This window comes from Ambystoma mexicanum, chromosome 10 (assembly GCF_040938575.1).
Source record: "Ambystoma mexicanum isolate Mex_15411 chromosome 10, UKY_AmexF1_1, whole genome shotgun sequence".
NCBI lineage: Eukaryota > Metazoa > Chordata > Amphibia > Caudata > Ambystomatidae > Ambystoma > Ambystoma mexicanum.
The window spans coordinates 843,948,217-843,969,277 of NC_090932.1; the positions used below are offsets into that span (position 1 = coordinate 843,948,217).

At 43.8% G+C, this 21,061-nt stretch overlaps 1 protein-coding gene across 1 annotated transcript in view; it reads right to left on the bottom strand.

The window, feature by feature from the left end:
• The window catches only part of ZBBX (zinc finger B-box domain containing), a 1,294,113-nt gene that overhangs the window by 1,256,161 nt on the left and 16,891 nt on the right, over positions 1-21,061 (bottom strand). The window contains exon 2 of the mRNA XM_069618490.1: positions 466-581. Within this exon, the coding sequence (XP_069474591.1) occupies positions 466-527 (62 nt within the window). The 5' untranslated portion in view covers positions 528-581. The remainder of the gene's footprint in view (positions 1-465; positions 582-21,061) is intronic.

The following is a 21,061-nucleotide window of genomic DNA, read 5'->3' on the forward strand; positions in this document are numbered from 1 at the left end:
TGTTCCCTGCTGGCGTTCCCCCACCCCCACACACCCCATCGCCATGCCCCCTCACATGTGCAATCCAAACACACCTGCTGTGGAAGTGCAAGTTTCAACTTCTTCCTACACTTTTATTTTAAAACGAACCCATTCAGTAACAGGTTATTTTTAAGATAAAAGTATAGGAACAGTAAAACTTTTTTATTTCTTAAAGAAGAGGTCCACTGCTCCCAACCGCTCCTGCCCACTTTCGACCACTGGCTTTGGGGAATCTCTTAAAGGGTGAATGATTGTTTGATTTTTCATGTTAATGAAATAGAACTTATGGAAGGCAACCACCTTTCTGGTGGAAAAGGAGGGACACTTAAATACATCCCAAATGTGTCAAACACCTATAAAGATCGACCCATAACAATTATGACAACTCAATTTCAACAAGACACTTTGTCATTTCATACATTTCATGTACAGAAGTGAGCCTACTTTGATTTTGATTTGCCAACATTTCCAATTTTTAAAGACGTGACAAAGTCGTTGGTACTCATGGTCCTCCAAGAAAGCTCTTTTCAGTAGCTGGGTAATGACTCGCAGTTAGTCTCCTAATAAAATAGAAACGGCAAGAGGTTAAGAAGAGTAAAAACTGTCAGACAAAGCACAATACTGTTTCACTGTTGCAGAAAAAAACATGTTTTCAGAAACGTATAATAAATTTCAAACCCTATGATATTAAGCATTTTATGTAAGAAATTCAAGACAGTATTTAACTATTTAGCAGCCACCTCAAGAAATAAATGCGCAAGACATCACATTTTAACTGACTCAAAGACCAACAGGCATGTTACTAAAATACTTTGGCAGGAGCCATATTACATTTAAGAAAATTACAATAGCTTTTTTTTTTAAACACATTTTTGTTTTATATGCAATGTTATTGTGATTCACATTTTGCTATTCACTGTATTCTCCTATATTTATCGGATATGTTTATGCTTAATTGTTTGTAAAATGCATGTCTGCTAATAACCTTGAAGAGGATCAAAAGACAGCAAAAAGATCATAGGAAGGTTGAGACCGGAAAGGACAGAAGGAATGGCTAACAGATCAAGCTTAGCTGAACGGGCAGGCCCTTATGAGTTTCCAGAACTGGATCAAAGAAGACTCTTGAAAAATGGGGATGGCCGAATTGTTCGATAGTGTATGGTGTGACACTGAGTACAATCCGTTGTCCAGCTGGAATATGTAAATGTTAGGATTTTTAGAAGCAGTTAATCAGCACAGCTAAGCTCTTTAGTTGAGTGGTGCATCTTAATCCTTCTTTCAAGGTAGAGAGGAGCTCACCATAGAGGCATATCTAGGCCAGGCCTAAAAGTTTAAAAGATATGCAGCTTTTTCAGGGGAGCTAGTGGAGATATTGCAGGACTGAGGCGACTGGTAGCATTTGTGACTGACAGCCATGATTTGATTTTTAATTTCCACACTTTTAGCAGAGACCTTTTCTGCAAAGAATACAATTTAAGAATATATATATGTATCCACTAAAATAACAAGGCAGAAGGGCGACTGCTGGGAAAGAAATCACCCAACAGAAAGATCATTGCAGTCTTTGTGTGCTTGATGCCTACCAGCATCGGCAAGATGTATCTTCTACTCAAATATATGTAACTATACAGGGCAATATAAAGTGTTGCAATTTTTCTTTGAGGTTGCCATTGCATATACATACAATTTCCTGATTAACCTTCCAGTGTTTCACACGTTTTTCCAGCATTGGTATGTCACTGTGCCCTAGTGTAAACAACCTCCTCACCAGAGTGGTAGGTGAGGTTGTGGGTATGTACTTCCTGCATGCATCTCATTCCATGCTGTCATAGTCAATTGTGTGATATCCAATAACATCTTTGTGTAAGTCTGAAATGCTTGCTGATCTTTAAAAAAATAAAAGCCTTAATGGTGCACAGTAATGCAGCAATCTTTGATTGCACTAGGATGTCGCCCAGAGACAGTTTGTGCATCTCAATTTCTAGCAGTTTCATGATGTTTAAAGGAATTTCAAGTCTAAGATTCAGACCATGTTTGATCTACCAGATTTTTCACCATGGAAGTGGCGACTTTAAGAGAAAATCTGCATTTCTATGGCTGCCATTGGGAAACTATTTGGTAGAATGAGGTTTTTTCTCCACATACCTTTTTTGCTGGTACAGATTTTATTGATGGCGTCGTCCGAGCTCCAGACGCGCCAGACCCACAGGCATGGATACTGCCATCTTAGTTGACGAGCGCCATCTGTGCAGGTATTGCATGTCCTTGCTTATGTACACACCTTACTAGATTTGTGTTAATTTCTGCCTTGGCAGTAGCACATTTGACAAGTGTTTTCCAGCTCAGATTATTGAAAATAAATGTATGCCACGATACATACAGACTTATTCCAGGTTCACCTCAGCTAACTTAATAAGTTCCTTGTTGATGCCTCCAGCTGATTTTGCCAAATATCTGTTTTTTAAAATTGATTTGTTGTGTACAACTAATACACAATTGAGACACCTGCTGTTTCACCCCCGACTTTCGAGGAACCATAGACTTCAATATATAAACAATGTCTGGGTCCACTAAACAATATTATGTAATACTAATCCATTAAATGCCTGAATCAGACCTATACTCACACACTTGAACCAAGCAAAAAATGTTTACATGAAATGTATTTATATCACGTACTAAAAACACACTAAAAAATCCAATACATGGGAATGACAGAAATGCATGTAAAACAGCGATACTTTGGCAGTACAAATATGTGCATCAGTATTTGCATTATTAATTTGCTAAAAATGTGTATATATTATTTTGTGAAAAACTTTGTCACACTGTTTCAGCCTATTAGAGCTAACATAAGTGTTGCTCCATTTTATATATTGGCCATCACAATGGCATCAATTGGTTTGTGTCAGGGGTCACCTCGGAACTCACCAATACGAATTACAAAAGCAGTCAAAAAAGGAGTGTACGCAGGCAAGAAGTAACAGGTTTATTCAGGGCTCAGACGCAGCTGGGACAGCTATATTCAAACAGATCGCAGAACAGAACTGCATGACAAGGTGCTGTCAAAGAAACACCCCTAAATCTAAGACTTTTATAATAATCAAGCTGAGTAACATTAGTAACTTTGCAACATGAGAAAATCTCCCCACACTGAGCTCCTTGGTGCTTGCACATCAGACCCTTATAGAAAAGCATACGTTATATTCTGTAATTGCGTCCACCAACCTTCCCACACCGGCCACAATAAGAATATTTGACGTCACAATCCAACCCCCACTTCCCATATCGTAATGACAATTCATTGAAAGATTTGAGATGACCAGCAGAACTTTATTGAACTGCCAGGTCATCTCATCTAAATTCTCGTGAGAAGAGCTCCCCTCCATGGCACTGCCAGACCCTTGAACAACGGATGTACTGTTATACACATGCTGCACACTAGGAACTCTTCGGCCTTCTTCCCAGGCAAAATGTGCTAACGGGCAATTTGAAACCGCTGTTGTTCTCTTGATCCCATGTAAAACTCATGTTTTACACATTATTTTGGCTTATTAAATGATTATGCACTCCAAGGCGGGACCTTTGGGGTTTAATCTATGACCTCGAAAAATAACAACTATTTTTCTTCTTACCATGCCAGCCTGGGATCACAGGCCCAAGCAATGTGTTACCAGCCTTTACAGCTTTGTTGCAGATTGATGAAAGTTAATCCACGTTGGCTACAAAGGTATCTTACAAGGCCTATTTACTGCATTTTAGCCTAGCACTAAATTTGATTATACTTACATGTGCTCCTGTATTTATGAATTTTATTATGGATTTTATTTCACAAGCATCAGAATGAGCCCCCAGCCCTTTTACAGTGCTACTCACAGCTGATAAGGGCGTTCCTTTTTACCGCTTTGAACTTGGAGCAAGATATTACATTATTAATATACATTATTCCCCCCTTTTATTAAATTATGAATAACTATATCCTTTTGGGCTTCCCGTACCTTTTTAGCAACTTCATCTTTATGTATCAAATTTGTTTCCAATCTTGTCATGTATCCCCTAATCTCCTCCCAACCATTCAAATATTCCCCATGCCATACACACCATGTCCCATCCTTCAGACGTTGAATCCAAAACTCTTTATTATTTTCTATGTCAGCAGGAAGTGTAAAAACCCATCCATCAGAATCCTCCTCTTCATTCTCCCCCATTATTTTGTTCCTACTCTTCATTTCAAAACATTTTCTGTCAATACTCATGGGTAACATCAACTGTCTTTTTTGCTTGTTAAAATATACTTAACGAATGTTCTTAAGAATTCAAAAGGTGAGGTTTCGTGAATTAGCAGATCAGTAGGTGTGATTTATGGCAAAACCGGTTCAGGGCCGGAGGTATGGGGAAGAGGATCGTCCCGGACAGTTCCTGGCGGGCGTGGTGTGAGGCGAGAGCGGGACACAACTAATTACAGGGGTAGTGGGGTCAGAGGGATGGTTTTTAAACACAGACAGAAGCAAATAACGAGTTAATGAAGTATTACAAGGGGCTGTATGGAAATGCAGATAATTGTACTAAGGAGGAAGTGGACTGGTACTTATAAGGGATTGCGCTCCCCAAACTTGGTGAAGAGGCCCGAGAGACCGGTAACGCTGGAAGAACTAGGGGAGGCTATCTCCTCGCTGGCCTTGGGCAAAGTATCAGGCCCAAACAGACTGGGAATAGAACTTTAGAAGGCTTATAAGGCTATCCTGATGCTGCAGTTGCTCATGGTTTGGGAAGAGGCTTGCACTGACGGACTTCTTCCGGCATCATTATTTGAGGCAGTCATAACCGTATTATTGAAACCAGGCAGGCCCCCCCAGGGATGTAGCCTCCTATCGCCCATTGTCTTTCATTAATTCAGACGCAAAAGTGTTGGCTAAAGTATTGGCGAATAGGCTTCTTCCGCATATGCCAGTCTTGTTCATCCCGATCAATCGGTCTTTATACCTGGTAGATCCACACCCTTAACTCTACAACTCCTCTTTGGGATTATTTACTAGATAGACCTTCATGCATCTGCAGTCGCTGCATCATTGGATTCTGAAAAAGCTTTTGACTCCGTTTCTTGTAACTTTCCGTTTGGTGTGCTTAAACGCTTTGGGCTGGGGAATTGATATACTGGTTATGTGAAACTACTAAATACTAACCCGACAGCTAGAGTTCGCACTCATGGGACTAAATCACTTCCGTCCGCACTTGCAAGGGGTGCCCCTTTTCCCCTCTCTTGTTTACACTCACAATAGAACCATTTGCGCGACGAATGAGAGACCACCATGGACATAGAGGGATACATATAGCGCGATCCCCACAAATAATTTCCTTATATGCAGATGATACCTTACTATATTTACAAAACCCTGGATTAAATATTAAACTTGACATGGAGGAGGTAGCCAGGTTTACAAATCACTCAGGGTACAAGATTAGTACTGCAAAATCCGAGTTATTCCAAACACAGTCGAACCAGAGGATCTTTGCGGATTCCATTGGGCTCAGTCCGTTTTTAAATATTTAGGGTTAGTAGTCTCCCAAACACAGAAACTGACATATGAGGGAAATCAAGAAATGTATCTCAATAATCTGGCAGCTAAATTAAACATATGGTCTAAGTTCCCAATGTCATTATATGGCAGGATCTCTCTGCTGAAGATGGTGGTAGTTCCCAAACTATTGTATTATTTCAATACCATCCCAATATGGCCAGGGCGTAAATTATTTGTTAAGCTCTGGTCATTGGCAGTAAAATTCATGTGGGAGGGTGGTGTGACCCGTATTAGCTGGGAAGCTTTGACTGAGCCCTACGACGGGGGTAGTCTGGCTGCTCCGGATTTCGAGTTATACTACCTGGTAGCACAAGCACACTATGCAGGAGGTTGGTACAGACTAGACCTCAGCCCACCACACCGGGCACTGGAGTGCTACGGGTGGCCTGACAGATCCTAAATCAGTCATTCTAGAAGACTGCTAAATAGACTTGTGCACATTCGATCCAGTGCGCACAATGGTGAACGCATGGAACCGAATATTTATATGGGTGCAACTATCTATCTGCTCTTTTGTATAGCGCCACTAACCCAATCACAAAGAAAAACATTTTTTTTTAAAGTAATGGGGGGGAATCCGGGGTAGAGAAAAGCAAGCTATATTTTGTCAGTCAGTAGTTTAACCAAGTTCTTCATCAAAAAGAAAGGTCGTCAGATGTTTTTTTTAAAGAGAGCAGTTGAGTCACTGTCAGCGAGAAACTTGGAGAGTGTGTTGCACATTGCTGGGGCCCAGAAGTTGAACCTTGATGCACCGATTTTCTTGAGAAGGATGAGTGGTTGGCTCAATCGAGTAGTGTTATTAGAGCAAACTGCCCCTTATAGCAACAAAATTGCCTTGCGCCCAGATGCCTCTGGGCCATGTGCGCAATACAAATAAATAAATAAACTAAACTTGTGGAACTGTCTGGGGCTCCCCACAACATTTGATTTCGATGTTCAGGTATCATGGGATCCAGGGACGGAAATTAAGCTGGGAGATCTATACTCAGTGGGTAGATTTGTAACTAAGGAAGAATTTAGGCTAGAATTGGGAGATAATCCTTTTAGGATGTTACAATATTTCCGGATGCGAACAGCGGTGCGGAAGAGATGGCCATAGTTTCCCCCAGGAGCTGGCATTGTGCGATTGCAAAGAAGTTATAGTTCTGGGTGATGAAAGAAGGGGGCTGATGTCAAGGCTATATGGGGTAGTTCAGATAGGCCAGGAACTGCATAACATTGCGAAGGGACAGTGGGAGGGAGATATCGCTGCAAGTATAGATGAGACCAAGTTGCAGAGATATTGTCTTTTTTTAAAAACTTTATTTTAAACAGTTGTAAAAGTGAATACAACATATAGGTACAAGGCTTACGAATTATCATAACTCAGAAATCGGTTATGGCCGAATGGCCCCCATTCCTTTCAGGCCCCCCCCCCCATCCCTGTGCCCCCCTGGATCACATGCCCAGCAGTTCAGGGTCACTCGTTTCCAGATAGTGTTATCCAGTAGGGCCAACTGTGCGCACTGGGGTTTGTGAGTTTGTGCCGGAACGTTCCAGTATACTCTATGATTGGGGCCCAAATGTCTGTAAACCTATGCAGGAGGCCCGCTTTTGCCGCCGTGACTTTCTCTGCCACTAAAATGTCCCTTAGTTTGATCCACCATAAGGTCAATGATGGGCCTACTGCGGTCCTCCAGGTCCGGGCAATCGTGAACCTCCCTGCTAGTAAAAGTTGTTTAAGGAGACTGGTAGTGTTCCCTGTCCTTGTGTATGATCCTGGCGTTGGTGCGCCCAGTATGATCACCTCTGGGTTCCTGGGGTGTTACCTGGGAAATGCTTTCTATGGCGGAAATGCAGTGGTTCCAAAAGGTTTGCACGGTGGGGCAGGACCACCACATATGAGAGTACGTGCTAAGCTGTCCACACTGACACTAACACTGCGGCATGAACGATTTTTGGAACTGGTGCATGCGTACAGGGGGATAGTACCAGCAAAGGAGCATCTTATGAGCACATTCCCGGTTTGTAATGCAGATTGAGGAGGAGTGGGCTCTAGTCCATATGACCACCCAGGTTTGGTCTTCCAACGGGTGCCCTAGATTTTGCTTCCCATTGTTACATGTTTGAGGGCCTAAGGGAAAGCACAGCCTCTTGTAGCAATTTGTAGAGGCTGGAGATCCTACCTCTCGTTGGTGGCCCCTGCAGAGTGAGTTCAAGGGGACTAAGATTTCGTGTGGCTCCCTGTCGGACTAGGGGGTGAGTACACCAGTGCCGAAGTTGAGAGTAAGAGAATCTGTTAGTCTCTGCCAAATGAAAGGTAAATTTGCAACTTTCGAAGGTGCGAGGTTGACCGTTCTCAAAGAGTTGCCCCAGGGATCCTAGTCCTCCTTTGACCCAATTTCTAAAATTCGAAGGTTGTAATCCAGGGGAAAAGGCAGGATTGTGGAAGATCGGGGAGTTCGGGCCCATGCCTCGTACGATTCCCTTAGATTTAAATGCCCAGTCTCATATGCAAATTGGTGGAAGCCAGGATCCCGGCATAGCCCTCTGCAGAGGGGACGGGACATACGGAAGGAAGCGGAGATGAGAGGAAGCGGGGGCCGGGATTGCTCCAACTCCACCCATTTCGGGGGTCCTGTCATTATACCCCAGGCCAAGAAGTGTGCCAGTTGGAACGACACTTGGTATTTACGCACGTCAGGGACCCCCAGACCACCCATAAGGGAATTGCCCTTCATTACTTTTTGAGAGATTCTTGCCTTCTTCCCTCTCCATATAAACCTGAGCATTTGGTAATGGAATTGCAGTGGGCAGGGAAGAACAAAGATAAAGATACTGTGAAGGAAGGTTCATTTTACAGGCCGTGATCCGCCCAATAGGTGATATCTCCTGTGCGGACTACCATTCCAAGTCCTTTTCTAATTCTTTGAAGAGAGTTGGGAAGTTTGATGAGTACACATCTTTTGGATGGTACATAGGGGCATGAGGGCCTCCAGTTCCGCGTGTCCCGGGCAAACAGTTGTTTCTCCAAATCTGCATAGTTCCTGGAGGGAGGATTCTAAAGAGGAGCAGATATTTGTTATGGACAACAGTACATCATCGTCATAGAGATTTTTTGTTGGGAGGTACCAACTGGCAAACCCTTTATGTTGGGGTCCATATGGACCTGCTGGGCGAGCGGCTCCATAATCAGAGCCAACAGGAGAGGGGACAGGGGGCATCCCTGTCTCGTTCCACAAGTCAGGGGGATAGGTGGAGAGAGATTGTGATTCAGTCGTAGGGAGGTTTTCGGGGACTGGTAGTTATCCAAGACCGAGTCATGAAAATGTGGGCTAACATGAAACACTTCTAAGGTCAACTGTAGGAAGGAACACTCTACTTCATCAAAGCCCTTGGAGGCGTCCAAAGCTAGCAAAGCCAATTTATGCGAATCGCGGACTGCGATGTGCACTAGGTTTAGGGCTCTACGAATATTGTCCCCGGTTGACCTATTAGTTGCAAACCCTGTTTGGTCAGCGTCGATTAATTTGGGGAGAATGGCTGTTAAGCGGTTCGCTAAAATCTTTGAGTAAATATTGCCATCAATGTTTAATAAGGAAATGGGTCTGTATGAGGCATTATCTTTGGGGTCTTTCCCAGGTTTGAGGAGAAAGATGGTTATAGATTCCTGCATGGATGGAGTAATGGATCCAGACTGGCCGAAAGAGTTGAAGACGGCCATCAGCGTGGCCATCAGTTGGGGGCGAAAACACCTTGTAAAACCTTGCCATGAAGACATCGGGACCCAGGGCTTCAGAGATTTGATGGCTGCCTCCACCTCCTCACCTGTGATCGGGGCATCCAGTCCCACTCTGTCGGGCTCTTTCAAGATGAGGAAGAGAAGCGCCCCGCAAGTAGTTTACCTGCCCATCTCTATCACGGGGGGTTGCTGACATCCTTTCCGAGAGGTGAGCCGCTGCCAATTGTAACTTGATGTGTTACGAGTAATGGGCCTCGCCTTGCAGGTCTCGTAAGCATACAATGGTGTTCCTTTTCTTAGCCTTGGCTAATTAGTCCACCAGAAGTTTTGCTTTGTTATTTTTAGCATAGTAGCCTTGTTGGATTTGGCCAGCAGATGGGCCGTCTCCTCTGCATAGTGGGCCTCCAGGTTTTTCTGGGGTAATTGCAGGGATCGTTGAACCTTCGGTGACCGACCCCCTTTGTGTTTGCTCTCTGCCTTTCGGACCTCCTCCTCTAGCTGTATGCAGGTCTGCCATTTGTGCTTGCGGTATGCTGCCCCACGGGCGATCAGTTCGCCCCTGACTACATCTTTCATGGCATCCCAAGTATTGGCTAGGGTCGTGTCCCCCGCCGTGTTCTCTTGAAAGTAGTTCCGTACCACTTTGGCTGTAGAATCCCGCAGTGGCATGTCATTCAGGATTGGGTCGTATAGACTCCAGCGGAGCCGGGTTATGGAATCGATCGGAGCATGGTCTGACAGTGCTGTTGTCCCTATAGCCACTTTGTCCATGAAAGTGAGAATTGCGCGGAGAGGTCAGCAGGAGATCTATCTGGGATAATGTCTGATGCACGTGTGAAAAAAAGGAGAAGTCCTTTTCGCCTTGTTGTAATACCCTCCATGAGTCCACTTTTTCATTTAATGGTGTTTCACTTCTTTCTCTTAAAATCAAATAAAACAGAAGCATTAATCCTATACTAAAACAGGTTAATATCATCACACTCCAAAACACAGAAAACCTCTGTTTCTTCTTCACACTTTTGTTAAAGACATTTTCTTTTGCTGTTTTTTTTCTCAATCTAGTCTGAAAGCAGAGAAAATGTTCAAAGACATTTCCCAAATACTGCCTATTGTGTTGTGCTTGGGGAGACAAGAGCTCTGGTCTTTGCATAAATCAGTGATGTGAACTCATCCCCATCGCCCCTCTAACTTCACAGCTGTGGGTGTCGAATAGATCACGGTATGTGGGCCAGTAAAGCGTTAATCCTAACAGTTACGGATGTGATTTTTTACAAACATCTTCTCCTCTGGGTAAAGAGATGCTGCTTGTGGGAATTGGCCCGATTGTCCGTTTTCAGTTTTTGACCTACTCTGCAAGGAGATGTAGCGACCGGATTGTGTGAGTTGTTTGGGATGCAAATCAAATCCGCACCCCCACCCCAATATGCGAGAAGAGGAATGAGCATCAGAGATTGTACGCAACGGTGCAAGAGGCACATGCATTCTCTGCCTGGTAGTAATCTCATGAGGAGTCAAGTGGCTATCTCCTCCAGGCGTATTGCGCAGTGCAAACAAAGCAAGCAATACATCCAGAATTTTTCCAAGAGTTTACGTAAGCTTTGCTAAGGGCATTTTGAGCAGTCCATTCATCTTCTCTACCAAACTGCTGTCTTGTAGATGATAAACATTGCATAGTTTATGCTTTATCCACAGGAGTATTGTTACCTCCTTTATTAAATCATTAGCAAAGGGTTGGCCATTGTCAGAACAAATTTCATCTTGAATCCCCCATCTTGGGAACACCTCCCTCACCAGAAATTTAGCTACAGAACGGGAGCCATTATGGGCACAGGGACCAGTCTCAAGCCAACGTGAGAATGGACACACCACTACAAGCAGATACCTATATGAGGTATATCTCACTTGCATATCAACATAGTCAATATGCAAGTGCCGGAGGGGGACTTCTGTCGCGGCAATGTTCCCTGCATAACTCTCATGTGTGTCCTGGCAAATATTTCTGTCTATCATGCGGTTATTTACAAACTCCACAGCACCCTCATGCAAATTTTACATGAACCAGTCTTCACTTATCTTCGCAGCCACATGTTCTTACGATACGTGGGCGGGGTAGTGAAGCGGTTCCAATACCACCTGTTATAATTTCTTTGGCTTGACCACTTTTCCTGTGCTGTCATGCTGCCATACCATATCAGTTGGGGATAAAGAGCATCCTCTCCTACATCTCTTTCTCCCCATCTGATGCTTCTTCCTGCAGTTCTATTATCTGCAATATTGGGTTCGCATTAATGTTTTATGGCAATGCATCTTTTTCTTTGCTCACTTTTAATACTTCTATTAGAGGTATGTTTTCTTTTACGCGAGGGAACAGCAAATGTGCTGCTTCTTTTGCTGCTCTGTCGGCTCTTTCGTTTCCTAGTGCGATACGGGGTCATTACGACCCAGGCGGTAACCATGGCGCTTGTAGCTTGCAGCGCCATGGTTGCCGCCGGTATTTTACTGATTGCGCCATGGTGAATGGCGGAATAACCGCCCCATTCCAAGGTTGGCGGGGCGGAAATTCCCCATTCACCATTGACCCTTCCCCATTCCCATTTTTTCCCCCATAGGGCTCAATGGAAATGGGGAAGGCGGTAGTTACGGTACCGCAAATTGCAGTACCGTAAATGCCTCCAAGGTCCCTTTGCGGGTCCAATCCTTAACGGCTGGTAAGAACCAGCCGTTAAAGTCGGGACCCGCAAAGGGACCTCGTAATTAGGCGGTAAGGGGTTAACGGCGCTGCCACCTTTTACGGCGCCGTTAACACCTTACTGCCTGGGTCGTAATGAGGCCCACAGTCTTGCCCTCCTGTATGGGCTTTGCACTTTAATAATGCAAACTTTACTGGGAGCAGTAACTTTTCTAGTAGTTTACTCAGTAATTCTGCATGCTGAACAGGAGTGCCATTGCTATTTTAAAGCCTCTCCTTTCCCAACTTGCTAACCCCGAGTGCACTGTGGAAGTAACATAGGATTAATCAGAAGAACAAGTTACTTATCCCCGATACCGTTCTTTCGATTGGATGTTCCTCATCTTTGATAATTATCTTGCAGATTCAGCTGCTTCTGAAAAAATGTTCCTTGACAAAGGGCACTATGCAGTAGCGTCGATGACTCAATGTCCCTTGAAGGCCTCCATCCGATGGGCGACATCATCCGCAGCATATGTAGCATTCACAGCGTCTGTTGGCTTCAGTTCTTGTTTTTCCATGTTCAGAGGAATTACTAGTGCCTCCTTAGACTTCAGAAGACTCAGAGAGCATAGAGTGTAAAACACGTAAATGTTTCAGTGGGGTAGGTTGGGAGGGGCAATGAGGAATACATGGGAGGAAAATCTAATCGAAAGAACGTTACCAGGGATAAGTAACTTGTTCTTCGAATGGATTGTGTCCTCCCACGTATTCCTCATCTTTGATAGCCTCCCAAAGTAGTAATAGTCTTGGAGGTGGGAAAAGAATTTAGATCTGTCTTAAGCAGTTATCATGGACGGAGTGCAAGACAGCTTTCCCAAAAGTTGAGTAAAAGAAGTGCCCAGAGAGTAATGTTTTACAAAGATGTGTAGGGTAGACCAAGTGGCTGCCGCAAAAATGTCTTTAATAGATACTCCTCTCTGAAGACCGGAAGAAGTAGCCAGGCCCCTGGTTGTGTGAGCTCTTAGACCCTCTAACCAGCCAATCTATAGCATTCTTGGATAGCCACAATGATCCATTTGGATAGAGTCTGTTTTGTTATTGCCAACCCTAATTTATGACTTGTATATCTGATAAATAATTGATCGCCCTGGCAAATTTTTTTACATTCACGCGATATAAAAACTGAGATCCCTCCTAGGGTACAGTCTATGTAACCTCTCGTTGTCCTTCCCAGGATGAGGAGGGGGATTGAACATTGGTAAAACTATCATCTAGGACAAATGGAAGTAAGAGACTATTTTTGGCAGAAACAAAGGTCTTACTTTAAGAATAACCTTATCCTTATGGAAGAACGTATATGGAGGTTTACAAGACAGTCCTTGGAATTCACTCACTCTGCTGGCAGATGTGTTTGCGACTAGCAAAACTGTTTTTAGTGTGAATAGTCTAAATGGACATGAATGCATGAGTTCAAAAGGAATGCATCTAAAGAATTTTAATACACAATTTAAATCACAAACATAGACATGAATAGGAGTAGGAGGAAAAACATTAGTGAGTCCTTTAAGAAACGGAATGATTAAAGGGATTTTAAAGTATGAGGTTTCCTCTGATGAGTGCTTGAAAATCGAAAGCGCTGGCAGATAACATTTTATTGTTGTAATCTGGAGCCCCATATTTGCTAAGTGAAGTATAAAAGATAACACTGTAGGTGTATCACACTGAATGGATCCACATTCTTAAACCTACACCAGCTGCTGAACTTGTTCCAACGATCCAACGACACTGGTATAAGCCACCAGGGGGTGCAGGGAGGTACAGGCTCTCCCATGTAGCTCTGTGCCTGCTGGGCAAAGAAGGGCCTTGAGCCCCCCCCCCTCGGTTTCAGCTACCCAAGCGGTCTAGGAGCCCCCAAGGAAAGCTTTTTCAAAATGTCAAGCTGTGGGGCCCACAGATTGCAAAGATACAGCCGAATAACACAGTAGTGAAATGGACAAGGACTGCATCCTGTCTAGTGATTACATGTGAAGCTGAGGTCTGACAATCCGGCCAAGTTCGTGCACACCGTCCCTGAGTGAGGGGACCCTATGACAGGCATTGGATGCGAGAGCAGCGGGTGATTGGTGCACTCTGTGGCATGAGTGGGATCAGTGCTGCTAGGCGGTGAAGGCTCCTGGAGATCAATAAGCAGCTGGGGGAGCGCTGGCTGGGGCCCAACCCTAATCGAGTGAATACCCATCAAGTGACTGTGCGAAGCCCGGGATAGCAGTAGGGGGAGAAGTACTCCTGCTCTCCACTACTACCATGAGGGCTGATGCCAGCTTGGAAATGGGTGAAGTGTAGAGATGCACACCTGTAGAGTTAACGAAATTATGATTTGAGTTCTAATTTCAATATGATTGGTCAATTTTTTAAAACGACTGTAGGTGCTCCCAGAGAGTAAAGTGCTACCTTTACTGAGAAATACTGAAACTGGGAAGATTCACTGCAAAAGCACCGTGAATGAACTGAGGCACAGCAATAAGCAACCACTGTCACAATGATTTAGTTAAATGTAAGGAAACATAAATGAGTATATTTTAACCAAAGTAATTCAAATAATTCACAATTGTATAGAATACCCTTTCAATACCAAAATTTATATAAAGAACATATATGAGTATTTTTCAGCATACACAAGTTCTATTATTCCAACAAATTCTGTCAACAGTGAAAGAAACAAATCGGTCCTTCACATGACAAATGTGAATTGCAATTCAACAATATCTTCATAAACACAATAACAATTACATAACAAAATTCAAGAAATCAGGTCCCAATACACGAGTTGACTTAAGTTGTGTGATGTTTGTGTAACAAGTGTCCTCTCTTCTTAACTACGCGTTTCGGGCGATAAACGCCCTTCTTCAGGCTATATATATTGGGTGAAGGTTCTTTAAATCCCTCCTGCAAGTAATTATAAAAATAATTCAGTGGGAGTTGTAATTTTGAAGTACATGAATATCAATACTGAATTACTTAACGGTATAACGTGGCACTAACCTTGTTGGTGGACCTGGAGTAAAGTCCAAGTATTTACATTCTGGTAGACTGTAAAGTCACTGAAAAACATATGTATATCCGTGTTATTCAGAAGGGAAGTAAAGCGTGGCTCAGGGGGAGCAAGCGCCAAAAATTAGCGCTGGGTCCCCCTGTCGCCACACGTGGTTCAATCAAACAATACAAATGTACCAAAGGAAACAGTCTGAATCTTACCTAAAAAAATATGTGACCAAAATCAATCTGTTTAGGTCGGTAGGGGAGACTTGGTAGATTCTCAATGTGCCGGATTGAATTCTAATAACATACCTGTAACATATATTATATGTTTAATTTCAGGGGTTGCTAACATATTTCAATGTGTAAGTGGTAGGTGATTAAGGAGAGACAGCCTACCTGTGTCAAAGACAGCGTACAGCGTACGTTCTAGCCTGATGCAAGTCACGGCACGATAACTCGATTCACTCGTGTTTGTGTATTGAAGAAAAAATCTCTGCTGAAAATACCAAAACACAGTATCAGATTTGAAGGCACTATATATGTAGCCGTAACGCTAAATGTGTGATTTATAACTCGTAACCTATAAGTACCTTAGTCTTATGTGTCCACTCTGTATCCTTCTCTCTGCATACTTCCAATGTCTGTTTACCTCCGCCGTCTCAATTGGAGAAACGCGGGTTACATGGGAATGCTTCTACCTTAAATGTCCTTCAATTATTTCTATGGCAACTCGAGCACGGGCGCCATATTCGAATGGGCAAAGACGCTATTAACCATGTGAATCTAATTTCTTGCCTGGTCTATTAGTGCTCGTAATGATACTAAAATTAAGGGAGAATGTTACAGTTTTGTAAGCCATTCAAAGTGCAACTTATATGTTGATATGGTAATTTAAAATCAATTCAACAGACAAATACATCCCAACACAGCATGTTGAAACACGGGTAACTGGTTTCAAAAAACCTCATCTCCAAACACGTAGTAGCATTTAAAATCTACAGTGTATACCACTTCCTAGATGTAGGTACATTATTACAAAAGGCACAATAATGTAATTTACATATATATTAGCATTACAAAAAGAGAGTCTCAATCCCTTTACCCCTAATTTCAACAAGATTGCATTGTCACATCAATTCCCACTTAAAATCTCACAAAAAACAGTTCAGATCCCAATCAATATTCATTCCACGGGGATACACAGTATCAAGTTTCTCAATCCAAAAGATCTCTCTCTGTTGTAATAGTTTCATCAGATTACCCCCCTTTCTTGGGAGTTTAACTGATTCCAAAATCACAAATTTCATCTGTGCAATGGTGTGTCTTTCTGCCATAAAATGTTGTGCTACAGGTGATTTGGTAGAACAATTCCTTATATTTGACTTATGCTCTCCCCATCTCACTTTGGCTTTCCTACTGGTGAGTCCAACATAGTATATGCCACAGGGGCATTTTATTCCGTATATTACATTTTTTGTAGAGTAGTAGATGTGTGCAGCAATGAGATTTTTTTACCATTATGAGGATGGCAGATAGAGCTTCCTTTCAATACATTGTTGCAACAATTACAATTGTTACATGTTAATGTACCCCTGTATGTTTTTTCCACTTTAGTTTTTTGTGAGAAATCAGATTTAATTAAGTGGTCTTTCAACAATTTACTTTTTTTGTAAGCAAAAAGTGGAGGAGTGGGGAATCATTTTTCAAGTGTTGGATCTAATGACAGCACATTCCAGTTATTCTTGATGATGTTTTTTATTTTACCACTTTGTTGGGAGTAAGTAGTGACATACACTAACTCGTCTTCTTTTGATTTTATTTTGGGCTTAAGGGCCACTATTCTTGGAATATCTCTCACCGTCGAGTAATGTTCAGAAAGGACTGGCTCGCTGTACCCTCTTTTAATGAATTTGTTTTTTAACTCCATCGACTCAAAGTCTTCTTCATCAGAGATAATACACCTATAGCGTAAGAATTGACTCAAGGGTATACTATTAATGGTTTTCCTGGGATGGAAACTAGTGGCTAAAAGTAAACTATTCCTATCTGTTTCCTTAGTATAGACTGTTGTAGCCAATTTGTCAATTTTCCAATACACCTTCACATCCAAAAAATCAATGTAAGTCTTACTGGTCTTATGAGTAAACTTAATTCTTGGCGCCAATCCGTTCATGTATTCAAAAAATTCCTGGATTTCGTCTTCAGTCCCATGCCAAACCCCAAAAAGGTCATCAATAAACCTGGTAAAGAATTTCAACTTACTGTTCCATCTTGGATTGTTGATGCCAGCTTGGGCCTGGGCGGTGGAGCTTGGTGTCAAACAGAATTTTGATGCCTCCTTGTTACTCCATCTGCTTTTTTTGACAAACTAACTATAAGACGGCCCCTGGCACAGTGAGGAAGGGGCCTGTCCATTCTTCTATTTTGCCATTTTCATGCCTCCTGAAGCTGTTGGTATGCTGTGCCCCGTATAAGACCTGGGTTTCGAAGGGAACCGATAAGTGACACTGGCCTCCGCTGAGGCCCCCAGGCGATGTTGAATCCCATCTGGGCCTGACCTGGGCGCAGCCCTTTAGCTGCAGTCCATACTCTTTGGCACCCTTGATTTCCTTCCTCACCCTTCCAGGTACTGTACCCGGACGGAGGCATCTGTCCCTATGGGATTATACTCCTTGTGTATCTTCTCAACTCATTCATTCTTCACCACCTTGCTCATGGCTCCTGCTTTCCTGCTATAGCCCCTCTGTCTATGAGGTCAGGCTTTCCAGACTGCAGCCACGTTTCCTGCTTTGAAATCCTACACTCTTCACCCACTAAATGACATTCATACTTTGTTATGGTGTGCTTTGTTCTACCTGCACCCATTGCTTGACTCTGGAACCCACTGACTTGTGTTGGAACTGTTTGGGGGTGTGTTGACTTCCTTCACCCATTGGCTGTCTTTTGATCTTAAATATGAAGTGCTGCCTTCTGCACCCATCGATTGACATTAGACCCGGCGCTTTGATGTGCATTTCCCACCTGAACCTTCAATTGGACTAATATTCCATGATGCCAGACTATGTACACCCACCTATTATGGCCTCTTACTGCATGCACATCTCATGTAGCCCCTAGTAACATAAGGTGCAGCTTTTCCAGACTGTGCACACCTACCTATTGCGTCCGTCCTACTGCTAGTCTGCGCATCTGACGTAGCTCCCGTAACAAGAGGCAAGGCTTTACCAGACTGTACATACCTGCGTTTTATGTCCTTTTGTTTGAACATTTGCTATGGGAACCCCCACAACACAAGGCAAAGCTTTTATCAGACTGTGCACAACTACCTACCTACTTGTCTTGCTTTTGCACATCTGAGGGATGTTCATGTGCCTATCGTCAAATGTAATTGACCGAATGTGTAACCGTAATCTTAAGTGCCTAGATACCTAAGGGTTAAGTGTGCTATACAAATGTAAAAAAAATAAATAAGGATTTTGTTGCTGGCCTCCTGGCGGAAAACAAAACCTCCATTGCGTCTTCCGGGAGGTCTCAATCCTTGTACCTCAGCCTCTCAGAAACCAGGCTGAGTGTTTTGACCTCTGGATGGAAAACCCAACCCTTATCCAGCGAATGAAGGTCCTCTCTTTCTGGAAGACGTATAGGAGGGCAGATGGACACGTGCAGGAGGTCTAGGTATCAAGTCCTCCTGGCCCAATCTGGGGTAATAAGGCTCATGGGTTTTCCAAACTTTCTCAATCTCCTGATCACGTGAGGAATGACGGGGACTGGAGGAAACGCGTGCAGAAGTGGAAAATCACAGTCCACAATGAACACGTCTCCTAGAGCTCCTATTGGGAGAAATACCCTGGAGCACAATAGCTTGCATTTCCAGTTGACAATGGTCGCGAACAGATCCACTTAAGGGGTTCCCCAAAGGATGAGGATCTCTTGAAGGACGTCCTGAGCTAGTTCCCACTCTTGGGAGACTGTGCTGTTCCTGCTCAGAGCATCCACTGCTGTGTTCTCATCACCGGTTCAGTGCACTGTCGATAGGGAGATTCTTTCCTGAATTGCCCAGTACCAGAACTGCATTGCCTCTTTGCACAGTGGTTATGACCCTACGCCCCCTCTCTTGCTGAGGTAGTACATGACCACTGTGCTGCCTGTCATTATCAGCACATTCTTTCCCTGTACAGAGGGTAGAAAGGCCTTCAGTGCGAGTTTGATTGCCCTCAGTTCCAAATGCTTGATATGTAGTTTGGACTCCAATGGAGACCAACAAGCGCTGATTGTCAGATCGTTGATGTGGGCCGTGAGTGAGGTGTCCGTCAATACTGTTATCTCCTGCCATGGCTGCCTAAAAGGTTCTCCCTTCAGAATGTTGACCTCACAGGCCCACCACAGAAGGTCCTGTGTGACTCTGCTCGGAACCTGAAGGAGGTCTGACATCCTGCCTGAGAATTGGGACCATTGCGTCCCGAGAGCCCACTGGAGAGATCTCATTCTCAGGGAAGCCTCTGGCACCAGAAAAATGCAGGATGCCATGAAGCCGAGCAACCCCAAAATAAATAAATAAATATATAAATAAATCGAAGGCCGGAAGACGCTGGGCACTCCGAAATGTGGTGACTATATGCAGAATGTGATAAGCCCTCACCTCGGGTGATGAGGCTTTTCCTGAGGAGGCATCCACAACTGCTCCAATAAATTGGAGTCTTTGAGATGGTATAATGTGACTTCTTGTAATTGAGGGAGAAGCCCAGTTTGGGGAAAAAGTGGCAAGTCACGCTGAGATGTTCCACGGTCTGTTCAGGAGAGCAAGCCCTCGTCAGCCAATCATGCAGGTAGGGGTAGACGCGAATCCGCCCTCTCCTGAGACTTGCTGCCACCATCGCCATCAACTTGGTGAAAACCCTTGGGCGGAGGTCAGCCCAAATGGCAGAACTCAAAATGGATAATGAGAACCGTCAACTGTGAACCTCCGGCACTTTCTGTGCTTGTGATGGATAGACACATGAAAGTAAGCATCCTGAAGGTCCAATGATACCATCCAGACTTGGAGTTGGGAGGCCTGAAGGATCTGAGAAAGAGTAACTATCCTGAACTTGTCCTTCCTGAGGAACTTGTTCAAGTTTCTTAAGTCTGAGATGGGTCTCAATATCTGTCCTTTTTGGGGATTAGAAAATACGACTAGTACTAAGGTTCCTCTCCACTGCAGGTACTGGTTTTATTGCACCTTTCTCTAGCATGATTAACCTTTCCTGCATAAGGAGCAGATCTGGGATTTTCAATGAGCTGTTCCCCGGTGGACGACCCTGGGGCCTTTTTAGAAAAGGAAGGCAGTAACCCTGGGCTACCGTTTCCAGTTCCCAAGCATACGAAGTAATGTCTCGCCACTCTTTGAGATTCTGTGAGAGCCTGCCTCCCACTGGGGTATTGTGGATTAAGACCTGATAGAAGTTTTGAAGTGGCTGAGGGCAAAGCTGCCGCTGCTTGGGCTAATTTAACACCTCTCCGTCATCCACCAAGAGGGAATCTTCTTTGTCCTCTATCCCTGGCTTGTCATCTCCCTCTTCCAAAGAGGAGTAAAAACTAAAAGACTTACCGCTCCAAGATGATGTACCGGAGTAGGAACATTGAGGATGTCTAATAGCGGCACTAAGAGATTTAACCGCTGCTTTTGAGGGCTATAGCCTTTCCAGACATTCATCAGCCTTGCTACCAAACAGTCTTGAACCGTCTAAAGGCATATTGAGTAATCTAGATTGCACGTCCGGTGCAAATCCAGACTTCCACAGCCACGCAAATCTGCGTAGCACGGTGCTAGTCACCATGGATCTGCTAATACTATCTGCAGTATTCAGACCTGACTGGAGGCACTCACATATTGCCTCCTTATCATCTTTGATGATAGCCAGGAAGTCGTCTCTCTCTTCCTCTTCAGGGATGTGGTCAGCCGCCATTGCTGTGCAATCCCACAGGTTGAACAAAAATGTTGATAAGGAACAAGTGGCAAATGGCATTTGCCGATTTCAAGGCCATGCTATC